This window comes from Phodopus roborovskii, unplaced genomic scaffold, assembly GCF_943737965.1.
Source record: "Phodopus roborovskii unplaced genomic scaffold, PHOROB, whole genome shotgun sequence".
NCBI classification, from domain to species: Eukaryota; Metazoa; Chordata; class Mammalia; order Rodentia; family Cricetidae; genus Phodopus; species Phodopus roborovskii.
Genome location: NW_026126407.1, coordinates 27,880,380 through 27,898,552, shown reverse-complemented (window position 1 = coordinate 27,898,552; position 18,173 = coordinate 27,880,380). Strand labels below are relative to the sequence as shown.

At 53.3% G+C, this 18,173-nt stretch overlaps 1 protein-coding gene across 6 annotated transcripts in view; it reads right to left on the bottom strand.

Moving 5' to 3' along the window:
* Tcf7 (transcription factor 7) overlaps window positions 1-17,358 on the bottom strand; it is a 29,408-nt gene extending 12,050 nt beyond the window's left edge. For 2 of the 6 annotated variants that reach the window (XM_051180727.1, XM_051180731.1), the window contains exons 1-3: window positions 16,957-17,358; window positions 16,741-16,807; window positions 16,187-16,311 (exon numbers count right to left, since the gene is read on the bottom strand). In XM_051180727.1, coding sequence (XP_051036684.1) covers window positions 16,187-16,311; window positions 16,741-16,807; window positions 16,957-17,208 — 444 coding nt within the window. In that variant the 5' untranslated portion in view covers window positions 17,209-17,358. The remainder of the gene's footprint in view (window positions 1-16,186; window positions 16,312-16,740; window positions 16,808-16,956) is intronic. The other 4 variants (XM_051180729.1, XM_051180730.1, XM_051180732.1 and 1 more) reach the window with 3 other exon arrangements.
* Window positions 17,359-18,173: the final 815 nt, after the last annotated feature.

Genomic DNA, 18,173 nt, shown 5'->3' with positions numbered 1-18,173 from the left:
CTGCCTTCTTCAGCCAGTAGAACGTCCCGCTCCAGGGCTTCAGCACAAGGCTGTCTCAGTGCCAGACTTCCCAGACAACAGGGTGGGGTTGCCTAGGGCCTGGTTTGTGCATGGGAAGTCCAGGCACTTGAGCTCCACCTCCCTATTCTGCTTGAAGGTAACTGTCCCTAGCCTCCAAGGGAAGGAGGAACATTGAATTGACTGTCCCTACCAGACAAAGAGCACCTCAACAGCATAGTCCCCCATCTGGTTAGTACAAAAAAGAACACAGTAAGTATCAGAGCATAGTAGGACATAAACATGCAAGCATGAGTCAGGGAATCAACTGCACTGGGTTCTTTCCCCTACATCAGACACCCCACATCCCTACTCCTTGCCTTTGCTTGAGTGCTGCCAGCTGCTCCCACCAGCCTGTGGTACTCTAGGAAAGATCCAAGACTCAGGCCCAGGGGTGCCTATAGCTACCCTACTATTCCTGCCAGGAGTTATCTAGCCTGCTACTTACCTGGTGACTAGCTCCCTCCCAACAGAGGTGGTCCTCCCTGCTATTGGCATGTTCTTGCTGTTCAAAGACTCTCCCACACCCACATGTCCTAAGGCCATCTTCTGGGAAGTCCCCAACTCCAGTGCCCTAGCCCAGCTACCTCCCCAGGGCAAGGCAGCACAAGGTCGAAATGGGGGACCCTTGAGCTCTCTGCTCAGGAGTTGATCTTGGGCCTAGCTGAGCTGCCCCTGGCCCCCCACTTCCTGCAGGTTCAGGTAAAAAATAAACACAGTCGGCATTTTCCCTGCAGACCGCAGCGGTCTGTTCACAAGGCTGTGAGCTCGCTGAGAGCCCCTGTCACTGCCAGCAGAGAAACTCCCTCGCCTCTGACGGTTGACTCTGAAAACCCCCAAGTGCTTAAGCCTCATAACACTTTCCCAGCGAAGAAAGTTGCCGTTTCCTCTGGCCTTAAAGCTCGAGGGGGGTGGAAGAACAGGTCCTCACAAGAAAGCCCTGTGGCAGGGTCTGAGCCAAAAGAAGCGTCCCTGAACATCCAGGACCCATAAGCTTGAACATGTGTCAGGATGTGTCCCTGAGCTCCTAGCATGTGCCAGGTCAAAGAATGTCTGAGGCTGAGAACAGCATTTGCTAATGACCTAGTACTGGGCGTGGGACAGGCACAGTTCTGAACACCAGACACCCCCTCCTTGAACAGACCTACCATTTGCAGGCAGCACAGAGACTATCACCACTGGCAGGTAAGGAAAGCAAAACATAAGGTCACAGCTAGAGCTCGGCAGCCAACTGCTACAGTGCAAAGACCTGTGATTAGTATGGATAGAGCGGGAGGCTGGGGTATGAAGAAAGCTGTATCAGTCTTCCCCTTCACCTGGACTAGCTTAGACTCTGCTGAGTCTGTGCTTCCCCGACTAAAAATAGCAATCAAAAGCCCACCTCACAGTGAAAGCTGGTACATGGCCCCTGAGGCCCTATCTCCTTGCCCACCACTGGCATGCTCCTGTGCTACCTCTCTGCCTCAATGCCTCTTCCCACCGGTGAGTCTCCAGACTTCCTCTGCTCCTTGCCATGCTGGCTCCTTCACAGACCTAGGTCACCTCTAGCCTGGCTAGGGGGTCTGTCAGCTTGGCAAGCAACTGTCTGAGCGACCTTCAAAACCAGTCATCTCCAGCTCTGTAGCTTTGCACTCAGGCCATTCCCTGAAGACCTGGAACAAAGGCCTGGCAAATTCTTGGTGCCCCACATTTCTGCACATCGCACCCACACTTGTCGTTGCAGCTGGGACTTCAAGTCCCTCAGGGTATGAGGCTGCTCCACCTCCTCCTGCAGAGCTGGAAAGTGGCCCCTAGGAACATCTGTGGAAGGAGAGGCAGATCCACTCTTTAGGCTCTGTGCTCCAGGGCAGGCGCTAGCAGAAAGGTGGGTCACTGCCATGGTGGCTCCCCCACTATGTTTCCAAGAGCTCAGCAGTGGAACTGAGTAGTATAAATGCTGAGGCAACTCATCTCAGGTAGGCATCAAAGCTGGGCTCTGAGAAGAGAGCACACAACACACAGCCTGCTGGGCCCCTTCAAGGATTCTCAGGGTCACCACGGATGCCAGATAGTCACACCCCTCTGAACTTTGCTTTTCTCACCTGCACTAGCTACACAAGACTGGACTTCTCTTTCTCCTGTCTGATATATAAGAGGCTGCCTCTGGGAGGCCTTTCCAACTCTCCATATGTGGCTGCTTCCCTGCTGTGTCCTTACCTGCCTTCTCCCTGTGTTCTGGGATTATGCCTTTAATTTTTGTCATTGAACTAAAGTTGGTATCCAGGCTGGTTCTCTAGAAGTGGGTGCAGATAAGCCCACATTCAAAGAGCAGACCTGCAGCACTGGGGACACCTGGGACTGGATGTAGGGTTACAGCAGCATACAGGAACTGGGGCTACTCTAGGCCGTCTAGCATGTAAGCCCCCTTGCTTTCCTCCTTTTTACACCTCTGTCTACCTGAGGGACTCTGAGAATGAACAGAAAGTAAAAACTAGACCTACCACTAGTTCATAGGCTGCCTTTCCTCTAATTAGAATAGGTATACTCATGAACAGATGCCCGAGCCTCTGTTCTGGGGAACACTGTGCTGGCTGGCTTCATCCCCAACTTAGCTCCCCTAAACAATCCAGTGGTGGCCACTGAAAAAGTCCCCACCAATTCCCACTTGTCTTCACGCTGTCAAAGAGACTGGTGCCCATGTGGAGCACAAGAGTATCACCACCCAGCACCAAAGGCAAGTGTGCTTAGGAGTTTGACTGCAGTGCTCCCTACTGTCTGAGCTCATGAGAATGAACTTCCCAGGACGCAGGTTTCCACAGACCCTCTTCGGCAGACACAAGAGGAACAGACTTGAAGAGTCCTTGCTCCTTTTGGCCCAACCCCAGCTCCTATTACCAAAGACACAGTGCTCTCAAGGGATAAACTTCTTGCCAACACCCTATGCCAGATGTCCATCACAGAACCAGGGCCATGGCCTTAGGGTCAGCAGAGCTAAGAGGACTTGGGGATGGCTGGACCACACCCTAGACCAGGAGGCTTTAGATCCACCTGCCAGCAACAAGGCTGTTGCCATGGTTGCAGAGCCCTTAACAGGTGCATGTGGCTAGTCCACTAGCCTCCTGGCCCTGACATCAGATAACGGGCCTGTCTCACCGGAGGTGAGGACCAGAGTTCCTGCACGCAGCCTTGGCAAACCACAGGTTTCTCCACCCAGCCCAGCCCAGAGGCACCATCAGAGTGAGCTGAACCCCACAAGCTGAGTGGCCTTGCCCATGGCCTCTCGTGGTTTCTATTCATTTGTCTGCTTATGTTTTCCTTCCTCCTCTTTGAGGTAAACGCCCCTCAGGACAGGATGTTTTCAGAGGAAAATTTGAGCTTCCGGGAGCTGCTGCAGCTGAGCTGCTAGCTAACACTATGAACACCCTGTCTGGGGAGTCTGCAAGCAGCCTAGGGCTGGGCATGCTCCAAGTACAGGCAGTCACCCAGCTCCTCTTAAGTGTCCACTGTGGAAGTGGCCTCAACCCTGCCTGGGCACAGCTGGAGAGATATAAGTCCAAGAAGAGCAAAGCAAGGGCAGACTTAGAGCTGGTAGTCCCTGCCAGTCCTCAGTGTCCAGCAGTTTATAGGTTCCACCTGGTGCCAGACTCCTACCAGTTTCCCCTAGCCACTGCACTGTGCACAAAGAATCTGCAGACAAGGATGGTGAAGCAAAGAGCAGTGAGCAGTCTGAACCTGAGGCTGGCCCTCTGGGTTCTCAGTCAGAAGCTCTACCACCACTTGGCCAGACCTCATGGGCAACAAGCACTTCTTATGATGGCTTGCTCCCTGCCAAGGCAACCCGGGTGGGTTGGTTGGATATTTCTGAGAAAGGGTCTCAACTCTGTAAAAGTCTGTAGCTCAGGCTGGCCTGGGAGATTCCAGACAAGCCCTAAAAGGTGAAGCTGAGAGGAAGGATGTGGAAGAGAAGGAACTCAGATACCTCATGCTCAGATAGCCTGCATTTTTACCCCAATTCAATCCTTGAAGGACAGCACAGGGCCTGCCAAGTTACCTGGACTGTCTAGACTGCCTCAAGAAGACAGTTTTGCTTGGAGACCACTTCAGGATGCCCATTCTGCTCTGACCCTCCAAGCTACTTCAGGTTAAGGCCCAGGAGCTCTGTATAGACTCAGTCTAGCCATTCATCCACAAGGCTACAAGACAAGGAACAGAAAGAAACTGCTAAGGGATCCCAGCCCTAGAGTGCTCCCCACAGGCCCTATACCCAGTGTTAGATCAGGGGGAGTTGGGCTGTTCCAATTGCCACAGGGCCCTGAGATGAAGCCCCTAAGGCTGCGTTAGGGAGCTCATGTAAAATCACTATACAGACACTACTACATACTTGTAGGAACAGTGTTCCTACACAGGGCAGGGAACATCACACTCCCATGGGCAAGGAGGCAGATGCATGAGAGCCAAAAGCACCCAGCTGCCAGTACCATGCATACTGCCTACAGGGCATTGTGGAGGAGCTGGGTTCAAATCCCTCTTCCAACACTTACACTCTTGGTGTCCACTTCTGGGTCTATAAATGCCCATGGAATGTGCAGAGGCCTAGGTGAGTTCTTATTTGCTAATATTATTTTTGTACTTAAGATCAAAGGGAGGAAGAAAAAAACAAAAAAACAAAACAAACAAACAAAAAAGACAAAAGCAAGCCCTGTCCCTAGATAAAGGCTTTTCAGGAAAGCCAGCTCCATGCCAAGTCAGGACTGCTGGCTTTCAATGTCCTTTGGACCACTGCCTGGTCACCAGCAGACTGGCCTTCTGAGCTCCTCTCTGGCGTGCAGTGACCACAGGGATGGTTCAAAAACACAGTCCTCAAAGTGCTCCCATGAGGCTGGCAGGGGCTTCCGGCTCCCAAGAAGCTTGGCCATAGGTGTCATCCCCAGGCCTTGGGGTGCCCTCAGCTCCTTAGCCCAGCTATTCCCAAGGACTCGGAAAGAACTAGGAAACTTCAGCCTGACCACAGGCATCCCAGAAAGGATTATCTTGGCCTGGGAAGCCTAGCAGCAGGTTTTGAGCTAAGTGAGGACCAAGCTGGCAAGGGAAACTCTAATAGACAATTTCTTACCATCTTCTGCCTCACACCAAACCTGGCTCAACCTTACAGGGCATTTACAGACTGTCCCTGTGTGACATTTTCTTGGAGTAGGGAGAGTCCTGGAGTCTGGTCTTCCAGCCAAGAAATGCAGCCCTCTTCACTCTGAGAGGACTGACCTTTCTAGGTGTTCAAGGAAAGGGACAGCCTGGCCCAGGCCCAGAGCTAGGAGTGGCAGGGAGAGCCCAAGTCCCTTCTTGGGGCCAGAGGGAAACCATGCAACTCCACAGCCTGCACTGTTCCCGTCTCTCATATTTTAGGACAAATGGAGACAAGCCACAATGAGCACAGACAGCAGGGTGGGAGTCACATCCAAATCCTCACCACTAAGTACTTCTATGAGCCTCAGAACGATGACAATAGTCACTGTGTGTATTTACATAATTATGCCCATGTATATGTAAGGTTATGTGCACAAGCATGTGAGTATATCCAGTGGTTCTCAACCTTCCTAATGCTGTAACCCTTTAATACAGTCCCTCACGTTGTGGTGACCCCCAACTATAAAATTATTTTTGTTGCTATTCCATAACTAATTTTGTTACTGTTGTGAATCATTAATACAAATATCTGATATACAGGACCCACAGGTTGAGAACCACTGGAATACAAGATATAGGACAAGAGAAACACTTTCTCCCTATCCCCCCCAAAGTGTGAGTGTATATGGCAGTCATTTTCTATTTTCTGAGGCAGGGCCTCTCAGGAAAACCAGAGTCCACCAGCTAGGCTGGCACACTCCAAAGTTCCAGTGTCAGCCTGTGCCTTCATCCTGGCACTGGGGTTGCAAATGTACACTAGCACTCAGCTTTTCATGGGTGCTGGGGGGCTGAAACTCAGGTCTCTCTGCCTATACAATCACACTACCAAATGAGCCCCACCCCACCCCTGACCAAACAAACCAAACCAAACAGGGCCTTGTGTAGCCTTGAACTCATAGCTGAAGGTCTGTCTGATCCTAGGATCATAGGTGTCTACCACCATACTCAGTTTATGCAGTGCCAGGCAAACACTTGGAATCTACGCTGTTTTAGTTCTGGCATAAAGGAAGATATATCATGATAGATGAGATGTTTAACTGTTTTCTGAGCACCTGGTGAGTGCCAGCACCCCCCCTTCTCCCCTCACCCCCCCCCCCCCCGGGCACCGGGAGTCTAGTATTAAAAGGAGCAGATACAGCCTGGCCCTCTATCCTTTCCAATCGTTTCTGTTCAAAGCTACCATCCCCAAGTGTTTCACTTGACACAGCAACCAATCTCCTGGCCTTGAATTTCTCGGCATCGTTTGTTCTCTGTATCTCCACCCACAGGGCTGCCCACCACAGCAGGGCAGCTCCTGGGGCCGCACACTGCTTCAAAGCCCACCATCATGCTCTGGGGTGGCTGCCACAACCGGCACACCCGAGTGTCCAGCCATGCCTGGCAGAGGCTCCACGGCTCCCCGCAGGCTGCCTCTGAGCATCAGAGGCCCACCCACCCTCTGCCTGCCTGGCCACCAGGCGGCCACAGAGCCATCTGATCTGAGTGAAACTTCAAACTTAATGACTTTCATGCTAGTTATTTAAAACGCAATGTAATTTTCTTAAACACCCTATTATTTCCTTTGATAGCTACAAAGCTTCCCCCAATCCCATAAGCATGTTTATTTTTAGAGAAAAGAGTGGTTTGCAGTTGGTCAGAGACCATAGGGAGAGGGAACCCACAGAAAGCAGGGCAAGAAGTCAGTGCTAGCAGCTGGGAGGCCCTCCTGCTGCTGGCTTTCCACACCACCCATCATCAGACAGGCCCACCCTCCCTTACCAGCACCACAGCCAGTGGGCCTCCTGTCCCACACTTGACAGTGACCAGGTCAATGTTGAGCTGGGCCTAGGTGCCCTTGGTGGTTCCACCTGCTGCTCATGGAGCCTCCCACAGGATTCCAGGCAAGGACAAGCCTAGGGAAGGGTCTGCAACACACCCTCCAGCAGCCTTTCTCCTGTTCCAGACAGTCTGCCCCAGGCAAAGCCTCGGGCCTGAAGCCTTGACCAGCAGAGTAAGAGACATGTCTAGATACAGCAGCCTCAGGCTGTTGCTGCCCACATTGGGTGGGTGGGTATGTGCAGCCCTGCCATTGGGGCTCCTGAGTGAGGGAGGTGGCATGGAGGAGGGCTTGTGTGCAGAGGTCAGCTGAGCCCCACCAGTGCGGGGCGTCCTCTGGGAGCAGCTATTTTTAGGTCTGAAGCTTTCATGTGGCTGAATGATGGGAGTTTACAGAGCATCAGTAATGCGTTTCAGATGGCGGCCCAGCAGCCCAGGAGGCTGGGCCTGACACCAGGGACAAGTCAGAGTTACTCAGCATCTCCATCCTGGGTTCCCATCACCTGTCCATCTCTTTCTATGGCCCCTGCTACCAATGGTGGGGTTAGTCCCTGCAACAGCCTTCGATTCCTACCTGAGGCCCTCCCATCAGGCCTTTCCAGTTTATAGCTATCTGAACCTCAGAAATCCTGCTGGAGCCAGGATTCCCATCCATTGAGGACACTGAGACCTAGGGAGGTCAACAGGCCACCACAACCCCTGGCCCTCACAGGAAAACCAGCTTGAAGGGAGTGCTCCACCATCACTGACCCCAGGCCCACTCAGACTTAATGGGGTTTGGGCAGCACTAACCATGTACATCCTGAGCCCACACCCATTGTTCCCTGGGGCCCAGACCTGCCCACCCAGGCCTGGAGTCTCTGCAATACACACACGTCATCTGGAAGCAGACAGTGTGGGGCCCAGACAGCTCCCTTGGCCTTGCAGAGGGAGGTGGCTGTTTTAATGGGGGGTAAGGGGTTGTGGAGGAAGCGTATTTATTTGACAGCGTGTCTGCTTCCTCTGATCTCCAGGGAGTTCTGGCTATAGAGTCAGGGCCTCGGGGGAAGGCTGTGTCACCGGGTTGGCTCTGGCTCTAAGGCAGAATCTGGGTGCAGTCCAGGGAGGCAGTCTTCATGGGTGGGACAGGCCACAAGAGCAGCCTCCTGGCAGAAGAGACCCAAACTGACACCCTTCCCAGCTTTGTTGAGGCAAAGGCCCCCAGCAAATGACACTCATCCTCCATCCCAAGGCCCTGTACCAAAAGAAGCCCTGTGTACCAAATGGACATGCAGCAGTAGATGACTTCAAAACCTCTGATGACAGTGAACCCCTCTGAGCTTTGGTGACACAAGCCTGTAATCCCCAGTACCTAGGAGGTTGAAACAAGAGGAGCTCAAGAGCTGCACATGCTCCAGAGTGGGTGCAAGACCGGCTTAGGAAACATAGTGATATCATATCTCAAAAAGTACAAGCAGGTATGGTAGCTCCCAACTATTGGTTCCAGTACTCGGGTGGCAGAGGGAGAAGGACCATTATAAATCCCATGCCAGTGTGTGGTACACAGCCAGTTCCAAGTTAACCAGGGCTACACCAAGTGGGGGTGGGAGAGAAGAGGGGTTTTGTTTAAATCCCCAGTATCACCAAAACCAACCAAATAAAAACCCCAATCACACAGATGGTGAGCCCACCCAGGCTAAGGAAAGCTTTCCAGCCTGAGGCCAACTACCCAAGCCACGCTTGTTTGAATTTTTTCTTTCTTTCTTTCTTTCTTTCTTTCTTTCTTTCTTTCTTTCTTTTTTTTTTTTTGGAGACAGGGTCTCAGGTACCCCCAAGCTGACCTTGAACACAGGGATCAACCTCAGGGCTTTGTGCAAGCTCAGCAGGTACTCTACCAGCTGAGCTCCAGCTTAGTCCCATCTTTTTAGTGTCTGGGTTGTTTTTTGCTTTGCTTTATTTGTAGGTGGTTTGTTGTTGCTGTGGGTTTTGGTTTTTTGTTTTGTTTCTTGAGACAGGCTCTCTCTATTTAGCCCCAGCTGTCCTGAAACTTGCTATGCAGACCAGACTGGCCTTGAATTTACATCAATCCACCTGCCTCTGCTTCCCAAGTACTAGGATTCCTCCATCCTGACTAGATCACCAATGGTCTCGATGACTCTCTGGTCTTGCACTGGCCAACATCCTTGGGTCTGTCTGGCCTAGAGCTCAACCCTCCCATGGTCTGCTCACATTCCTCCAATCACCCTGCCACTCCCAGTGTCCACCCTGCCCCAGCTGCCAGCTCTGCCTGCCACGGCCCTCCGCCTCCATGTCCAACCCAAACCATCTGTGGTGGGTACCGCCCTGCCGTGCCAAGGCTGCCAACACACCCTTCCCAGGCTCTGGAACCAGTGAGGCCTGGGTCCCAAGGTCACATGCAAGACCCTCACTGGCAGCCTTCCCTAGCCTCACCTCACGCTCCTCAAGGACCCTGGTGTTGGGTCTGTCCAAGTGTCAGAGCCCATCTAGGCCTCTCTGCTGTGCCCCACCCAGGGCGCCCACCCACCCTCCGCTGCAGACTGTTCTCCCAGGAACCCTCACCAGCTGGCCCCTCAGGCAGCCTCTCACTCCTGTGCCTTCTCTCCAGCTCAACAGAAACTCAGCTGAGCCAGGGCTCTCAAGCAACAGCTTTGTCTCGCCAAGGACTGAGCTCTGTGGGCAGTGGGAACCTCCCACTCATGCAGCGCAAAACTTATGTGGACCCAAGATTCTTTCTAGCAGGCACTGCTACTAGAGGATGCTGGCTGCCTGGGGGACCCCAACCCAGCCTGAGCTATAGGAGAGCACAGCTGCCATGGCCCAGTCCCAGGCCTTCAGGGCAGCTTCCATTCCACTGTGGACTTCACATGTGATGTCTCGCTCCCCAGAAAGAACAGAGCCCTCACATCCTTCTTTCAGAGGGTGGCAGGTGACTTTCCCAGGGCCATCCAGCTGGGGAGTGGCATATCCAGCAGGAGCAGAGATGGACTGTCTAAACTAAATGGTTGTCTTCTTTGTGCTAAGACAAATTCGTTCCCACCTGGCTTCCATCCCCACCTGCAGGGGGGTGTTCCTCGAGAATCTGAGCACTGTACAGTTGTAGGGTGGTGATGCTGCTGTGACCTGATTAAAAAAAAAAAACACCTGCTTCCTCCAACGGAGCCTTGTTTGTACACAGTGGCAGGAAACACCAGTCACAAGGTGTGAGGGGTGTGACTCGATGGCTCTGGGACCACAGCGGGACTGGCTTGCCCCACTCCCCACTGCTCTGGGCCCACCGTGACCTAATATAACCTCAGCAGTTATAGGACTTCAAAATGGCTTCCCTAGAATGCTTTACAATTCAACCTTGCTGCTTTCAGGGGCAGGGAGGGCTGTGGTGTCTATAGAGCGCACCCTCCACCCCATCCTTCTGTGACTGCACCCCAACCCACAGCTCAGAGCAACCACAGAACTAGGCAGAGCTGGGGCAGAACACTGGGTCCTACTGATCCTAGCAACCACCCCACCAGGGCTTTGTGCTGGCCTCTGAGCCTGAGCACAGCGTCTCTCTGCCCTGGTGAGCTAGCTCACCCTGCCCTCCCAGGAGTCAGAAGCAGCCCTGCAGTTGTAACATCATTGTCCAGGGCAGGGTGGCCCAGCACTAAGCAGGGGTCTGCAGGGTAGGCTTCCAGACCCCGACAACAGGAGTAAGGTGCAAGGCATCCTCAGAGATTTCCAGCTTCGGGATAGAGGAGAGGCGACAAATAGTCCAAATGCTACACCCGTCTTTACAGCCCTCCCAGGCAGTTCCTGGGAACTCCAAGCTCTGCCCATCCACTTAGTGAACATCAACAGAGACAAAATATCACTTCAATCCAGGGGTACTCAGGCTTTGAGTCAGCTAGGGAACAATCATAGGCTCAAAGCCTACAGTGAGTGACCCGGGGCTGCAGGACTTCCTGGTTCCAGAGTTACTCCGGATATTGTGTTCTAGAAACATCATCCAAACGGATGCTGAGGTAAAGAACTGGGAGCACATACATGGGTGCTGCCTGGGGGGCTACACTTCAGCAGAGCCCTACAAACCAGGAGCCTCTGTGCACAGTGTTGCCAATGGCTCAGCACCCAAAGATGGGAAATCTCTTCTCCCTTTTCCATACAAAACCTAACTTCCTCACATTGTGAATAAGGGCTTTGTATGGACCAAACCTCTATGGTGGTGTGGGGGGCGGGGGCTTTCAGAAACAGTGCATCCCATCTAAGAACACCTGAGTCCTATACCTTCAGGGTCAGACGATCAGACCTCTCTGGTCCAAAGAGAAAGCACAGCCCTCTAGATGGGAAGCTATGTGAAGGTTCATGAGCCACTTATGGGCCCAGGAGAGCCAAGATCAACCATGGCCAATGCCTGCCCCCAACTGCCCTGGCACCTCTCTGACAAAGCTGCAAATCCTCACTCTGCTTCCAGAAGGGTGCTTGGTAATCCGCTGTCCAGATGGGAAACCAGGAGACATTAACAGAAGGACACAAGTAACCTGGAGAGCAGCACCCACTGCCTTGGTCTGATGAGCCGCCAGGGTGAAAGAGGTAGCCAAGGTCCTGGGCCCAGCTGATCAGAGCTCCTGGAGGAGACACCTGAGGGCACTAGTGTGAGAGTCAGGTAAGGTGGGGAGGTGTCTCTAGGAATGGGCCTCACAAGGACACAGAGCTGGCTACTGTGAGGGTAGGGAGAGATGATGGGGAGCCTCAGCCCTCAAGCTGGGGTACCCTTTCACTGCTATGTGACTGTTGCTTAAGGTATGGGTCAGGGACGGAGAGGGGAAGGGGACCCTGGAGGAGGCATCTGCTGCCATCTGGAAGGTAGCAACAGGCTGGATACTGGGTGGGTGGCATGACAAAGTAAAGAATGCAAAGGTCTGAGATGTATCTGGAGACACATCCCTGATCCACATAGCTGTCTGGAGGGAGGCCCCAGTGCATTCCATGTCCTCCCTTGTCTTGTTCTGTTGAACAACCAGTGGCTTTTCAATGCTGTTCACTGGAATCCCTCACAGCCATTGCTGGGCCTTCCCAGGGATAGCCGTGCTTGTGGTCATGTGCATCCTGATGCCACACTTCACCTAACTCTCCCTAACAAGCTTCACTATGACCTAGACTGGTGCCCAGCTACCACTAAGGCTCACCTAACTCTCCCTAACAAGCTTCACTATGACCTAGACTGGTGCCCAGCTACCACTAAGGCTCACCTAACTCTCCCTAACAAGCTTCACTATGACCTAGACTGGTGCCCAGCTACCACTAAGGCTCACCTAACTTTCCCTAACAAGCTTCACTATGACCTAGACTGGTGCCCAGCTACCACTAAGGCTTGCAGTAAACCCACTCTGTGGGGATCTTCTCACCCAGCTCTGACAGGGAGCACACAGGGCAACAGTACCTCCCTCCTTGGCTCCCAGGAGTCCTGATTAACCTCTCACTCCCACTCTGCCAAGGGTTCACTGCATGGGTTTCAGCTTGGACCTCAATGCAGGAACACAGATGGGAGCCCAGGAGCCCAAGTGTCTCCCTTCCCTCTCCAAAGAGGAACAGCTGTTAGGCTCACCAGATGACTACATATACAAATACCAGAGAGCTTCGGGGACTTGGGACAGGGAAATATGGCCTCTGCCATGGACAAAAGCCTCGGCTTTAAAAAAAAAAAAAAAGACAAAACAAAAACAAGTTGAGAGGTAACTCCCATACCATAAAATAATGCAACACTTTAAAGCATCCAATTCTGTGGCTTTAGTAGCTATGGAAAGCTGTGCAACAGTCATCACTATCTCATTCCTCTACATCTTCATCACCTCAAAAGAAACTCCACAGCCACCAGCAGTCACCTGCCCCCACCCCCATTCTTAACCACCTGCAACCCCTGGCAAACACTAAGCTATCTTGTCTATCAGTTCTGGATTTTGCCATTTGCATAATTTGCCATTCCAGGTCCAACAAGAGCCCATAGAAGGGAGCCAACGATTCATGTTGCCCCTGTCCAGTTTGGGATAGCACCATTATGCAAAGCCATCTGCCTCAGTTTCCCTAAGCAATGACACCTTACTCAGCCCAGCACCCATCCCCAGATCCCAGCCTAGCGCCATCAGTTTGCTCCCCACTCTCCCTACCCCAACTCTGAGTCAGAGGAAACAAGATAAAAAAACAAGCAGAAGCCTGCTGCCAAGCCCGAAATGGCAACCTGGGTTTGATCCCTGGAACACACATGGAAGGAGAAAAACGACTCCCCCAAGTTCTCTGACACACATGTAGCAGCATGCGTGAGTACACACATACACACGAATGTAGAAACAAACAAAAATCCAGCACAATTCCTAACTATTGGTCTAGATCATTAATGGCCCACAGGCCAACCCAACAGGAGATGCCCCACCAGCTCCAGTTGAGGAGTCAACTTTGACCAATTTCCCTTTCCTAGAAAAGGTGTAAAAGAAGCCTAAACACCAAAAAATGCTACTTGGGCAGGGGGTGAGTCTGAGTTCCATGGCAGTTGGCTGTGAGTCAGGCATTTGGCTCATTGCTCTGGGCAAGGCCCAAGCTGGCCTATTTAAGATGTCTCCAATGTGGTAGCCATGTGGGCAGAGAAGGTCCCTGGAGCAGGCTTTCCCTGATACCAAGGGAGGCCTGCCCATTGGTCTTTGGCATCTCAGCATAACCACTGATGTTCTATATGTCTTCAGGAAAAGTTGGGCAAAGAGAGAGAGCCCTATGTCCAAGGCCAGTCAGCAGGGCATGAGCAGCTAGCCTACCGTCTGTACTGCTACAGAGGAGTGTGGGAAAGGATCAGCTTTGGCAAAAGACTCCCTGCCCCAGGGCCCTTGCAAGGCACTCCTTACCTGTTAGGAGAATGAGGGCGTCTTTCCCAGCACCACACAAGTGAGCCTTGAAGTCAGATGACAAATGTGCTCTCAAACCATGGGATGACCAACTTTGCTTTGTAAAACCAAACTCTACCTGGAACACCCACACAGTTCTTCATGGAGTGCAAGCTACTTTTACTTTTTTTTTTTAAACCTTTTATTATGTGTTCTATCAGGTTTGCTTAAAAGACTTTCTCATGCCAGGTGGTGGTGGCTCACGCCTTTAGTCCCAGCACCCGGGAGGCAGAGTTTGAGGCCAGCCTGGGCTACAAAGCTACACAGAGAAATCCTGTCTCGAAACACACACACACACACACACACACACACAGAGAGAGAGAGAGAGAGAGAGAGAGAGAGAGAGAGAGAGAGAGACTCTTAGGCTAGGAAGATGGCTTAGCAGCTAAAAACACTGTGCAAGCTTGATGATCTGAGTTCCATTCTCAGAACCCAAGTCAAAGTGGAGAGAACAGACTTCAGCGAGTTACCCTGAGTGTGTGTGCCCTCATACACACACACATAATAAATAAAAGGTAGTCTCTCTACACTCATGCATATCTATCTCCCCAATCCAGTATCCCTCCAACACAAGCTCCTACTTCTCTCTTTCTAGCCCTGCTCAGCAGCTGATGCCATCCATAGTCAAGAAAATCAGTACCAGAGCCTGTCCTTCCCCTCTGGTGTTACCAGAAGACAGTGACAAAGACAATGGCTGAGAAGGAAGGCAGGGAGACAGTGACACAAGACTCCAAAGCAAAATCTGCACAGCACTAAGCCAGGTGAGTGCTACCGGCCGTGACTGTGGGAATCCACTGTTCTCATGCTCTTGGACTTCTCTGAGTCCTATCACCCTTACCCTTAGACTGAATAGCCCCCTCTGCCCAATGCTGGCACCTCTAGCTGTCTCCTGTCTCTGGCTCAAACTGTGAGTGAACCTCTTAACCACACTGCCCTCTCCCTGTATTGCTGTGCAGTCCTTAAAGCCTACCCTGCCAGCCAGGTCCTGGGGACTCTGCCTCATACCTAGTCACAGTTACCAAAGTGAGCCTAGTCTCAGCCCAAATAATGCTTGCCAGTGATTATGCCAACTGGCCCCCAGATCAATGGCTTTAGACCCATTAGAGGATTTTAAAAGGTTATCTTTGTTAAGCATTGCTTGTATGAGGTACAAGTCCCTAGAGCAAGTGGCAGTGTTGGGAGTCAGCCACCTCTTCACATAGAAGAGAAGCACCTCATATACCAAGCCGCTCTAGAGAAGAAAGGCAGGCACACACCACACAGCAGACACGCAGAGCTTACAGGTGAAGAATGGGAGGTCAATCTCTAGAGTGGACCGGGTTTCCCTTTGCTAAGTGGCCCAGATCCTCCGCCCCACCCTCCTGGCATGGAACTTCGCTAAAGCTTACTTCTGAAGGCTAGCCGGCATCTAGCATCTCACCTCCCACAAGCTTCATTAGGTAGCTGCTTTCAGGGCACCCTGAATTCCGTATGGGCCTGCCACTAGCCATCAAAGATGTTGTCTATGATGCCCATACACCCTAGCTCCCAACTGAGGATAGTCTGAAAGCCTGGTAGGGACCAGCTCAGAACCAGCAACTCATGCTTTGCCTACAGCAAAGGGCCAAAGGTCTGGCTCATGTTGAGCAGAACCATGTCACAAAGTCTGACACTAATTCATGCAGCTGACCCCTAACCAACACCCTTGATTTGAAGCACATTTATCAAATCCTTCCTGGTGTGTGTGAGGCCAGGCCAGCATGCTCAAAAGGGTCCCCAGCAAGGGCCTATGCATTGTTGCCAGTAAGGACACAGTTGACCAGGGAAGGTAGCTTCTGAGACACAAGTAGGAAACGGAAAAGATTAGGTCTACCCTTTCTTCTCACCAGGGGCTCCCTTGCTTATCTGGAGAAAGCTAACCGCAAAGCTCGCTCCGGTCATGCACAACACGCTAGGGAAGCATATGGGCTCAGCTCAAAGCAGTTTTCAGAAGACCCTGAACCCCGAGCCCCCCCAACCCCAACATGGTACAACACACACACCTGCTTGAGCAAGCTGGGAGGACAAAGGCCAACAGCAGGTGAGGAAGAGGGGGGGAAGCCCAGGCACCCCTTCAGAGTTCTCCTTTTGGGTTACACTCCAGAGTGTGAATGGGAAAAGCGCATCTAGAAATTCTCCCCTAGGCAGAAGTCCCTTTTTGTCCAAGCTTCATCAGCATAGACAAGGAGGTAGCCAGCCCATTACAGGGCCTGACTGCTGGGGTCACTTACCAGCTGGGGTTGAGACTGGGGGTGCTGCCCTGCTCCCGAGGCCGGTGGATAGTGCATGAGCAAATTGAAGGCAGAGTAGACAGTCTCTTTGTACATGCCGCTGGCACACTCCGGGGCCTTCAGGCCTGGAAAAACCACAGCTGGGTCAGACACCAGCCCAGCCAGCTGCTCCTAAGGGCTGAAAGCTGTCTGATCAAGAGAAAAACAGAAAAACTGCCAAGGGGTCCCCTTCAAGTTCGTGACTTGATAGAGAACGGTAATCAGCGAACCGGTGAGATTATCCGCAATGCCAAGTTTTGGGGTAAAGACCCAGAGTTCAGGACCTGATTCCTCACCCCACCCTCTCGCCTGGGAACCTTAGCCAAGGCTTGCTCCTCAAGGCAAAGGATTAGTCAGTCACCTGGGCTGAAGGGGAGGCGGAGATGGCGGGGGTCTGTTTACTCCTATAAAGGTCAGGGCACCGGAAGTGACTCTAGCTCAGCGGCGCCCGGGAAACCCGCCCCCCACTCCCCCACCCCGAGTTCTAGCGCCTTCCCGAGCCGCGCAGAACTCACCGTCCTCTAGGGACTCTGGAAGTTTGTCCGGGAAAAGCCTCTGCGAAGTGTGCTCTCGTCCCAGGGCCTGCAGAGCAAAGTAGAGGGGCCGTGAGGAGCAGAGGAGACACGAGGGGATCCAGGGATGGAACCCACGAGGGCCGCGGGCGCGGGGGGCGGGTCCGCACGATCCCAACCCGGGACAAGGCCCTCCGGGGAGGAGCGGGCCGGGCTCACCTCGGGCGCTCCCTCGGCCTCTCCATGCACCCGGACGCCGGGACCCGGGACACCGGCGCCTGCGGCCGCGCCCTCAGACTCATTCACCAGTGAGGACTTGAGCTCTGCCAGGTCCCGCTCGGGGCCCGCGGCGCTGTCGCGGCTCTTGTCGTCCTGTTCCTCGCCTTCGTCTTGGAAGGCCAGAAGCTCGTCGGGCGCGCCGAGATCGTCGCCTGCACCCGCACCGCCCCCGCCCGAGTCCAGCTGCGGCATGGTGCGCTGCGCCCGCCGGGGCGCAGGGTGCGGGGCGCGGGAGGCGGCGAGCCCAGGGTGCGGAGCTCCGAGCCCGGAGCGCGGCGGGCGGAGCGCGCGCTGACTCCGCCTGAGCGGCCAGTGGGCGCGGGGCACAGCCGCTTCGGGAGCTGGCGGTTCGGAACATCAAAGGCGCCGCGGGCAGAGAGCCGGGGGCGGGACGGGCGCCGGGGCGGGGCCTAGGTGGGAGGAGCTAATGTCCCAGGCCCCGCCCCTCATCTCCCTGGAGAGACCGGGACAGGCCTACTGGGCATAGTCTTAAAGGGCTAGATCTCCTCGAGCTATTATTCTCAGCCTGAAATCCATCCCGAAACTGTAGGACTCCTCTTCCTTACCTACAAGACTTGCGCCCAAGTTTCTCTTCCAGCTGCAGAGACTGCGGTTCCTTAGACCCGTGAGATGTGTGGGTGGCTTGGAACTCCAGTGTGAACAGCGTCTTGTGCCTGATCTGGAGGCTTCCTAGTGCTCGAGCTTGCTGGAGAATGGACCCCCCCCACACACACACACACTTCTCTGCTTCTTTCACCATCCCTGCGCCGACCAGGGACCTTATTCCAGACCTCCCGCCAACATAGGCACCTCAAGCATTTGCGCCTCAAGTTTATTGAGCGCCTGTTGCACGCGCAACTTAAATATTGAAAATATATGTGTCAGCTCCCAGAGCAGAGTACGAGAAAGGACCATGGCCACTCACCAGCCCGCTAAGACTTTCCTAACTAAGTTCGACGCCTAGAACCTGCTGCCCAGGAACTGAGACTTCCGGCGGCCACGTGGGCCACTCAACTCGGTCTTGGGCTCTTTAGGCAACAGTTCAATACGGGAAATTGCATCCCCAGAGCCCATTGACTCTGAGGCTGCTTAGGACCGCGGCTTCAGTGGCTTCTCCTTCTCACCCAGGGTCGTATCCACGGACACGGTTGGCCTTT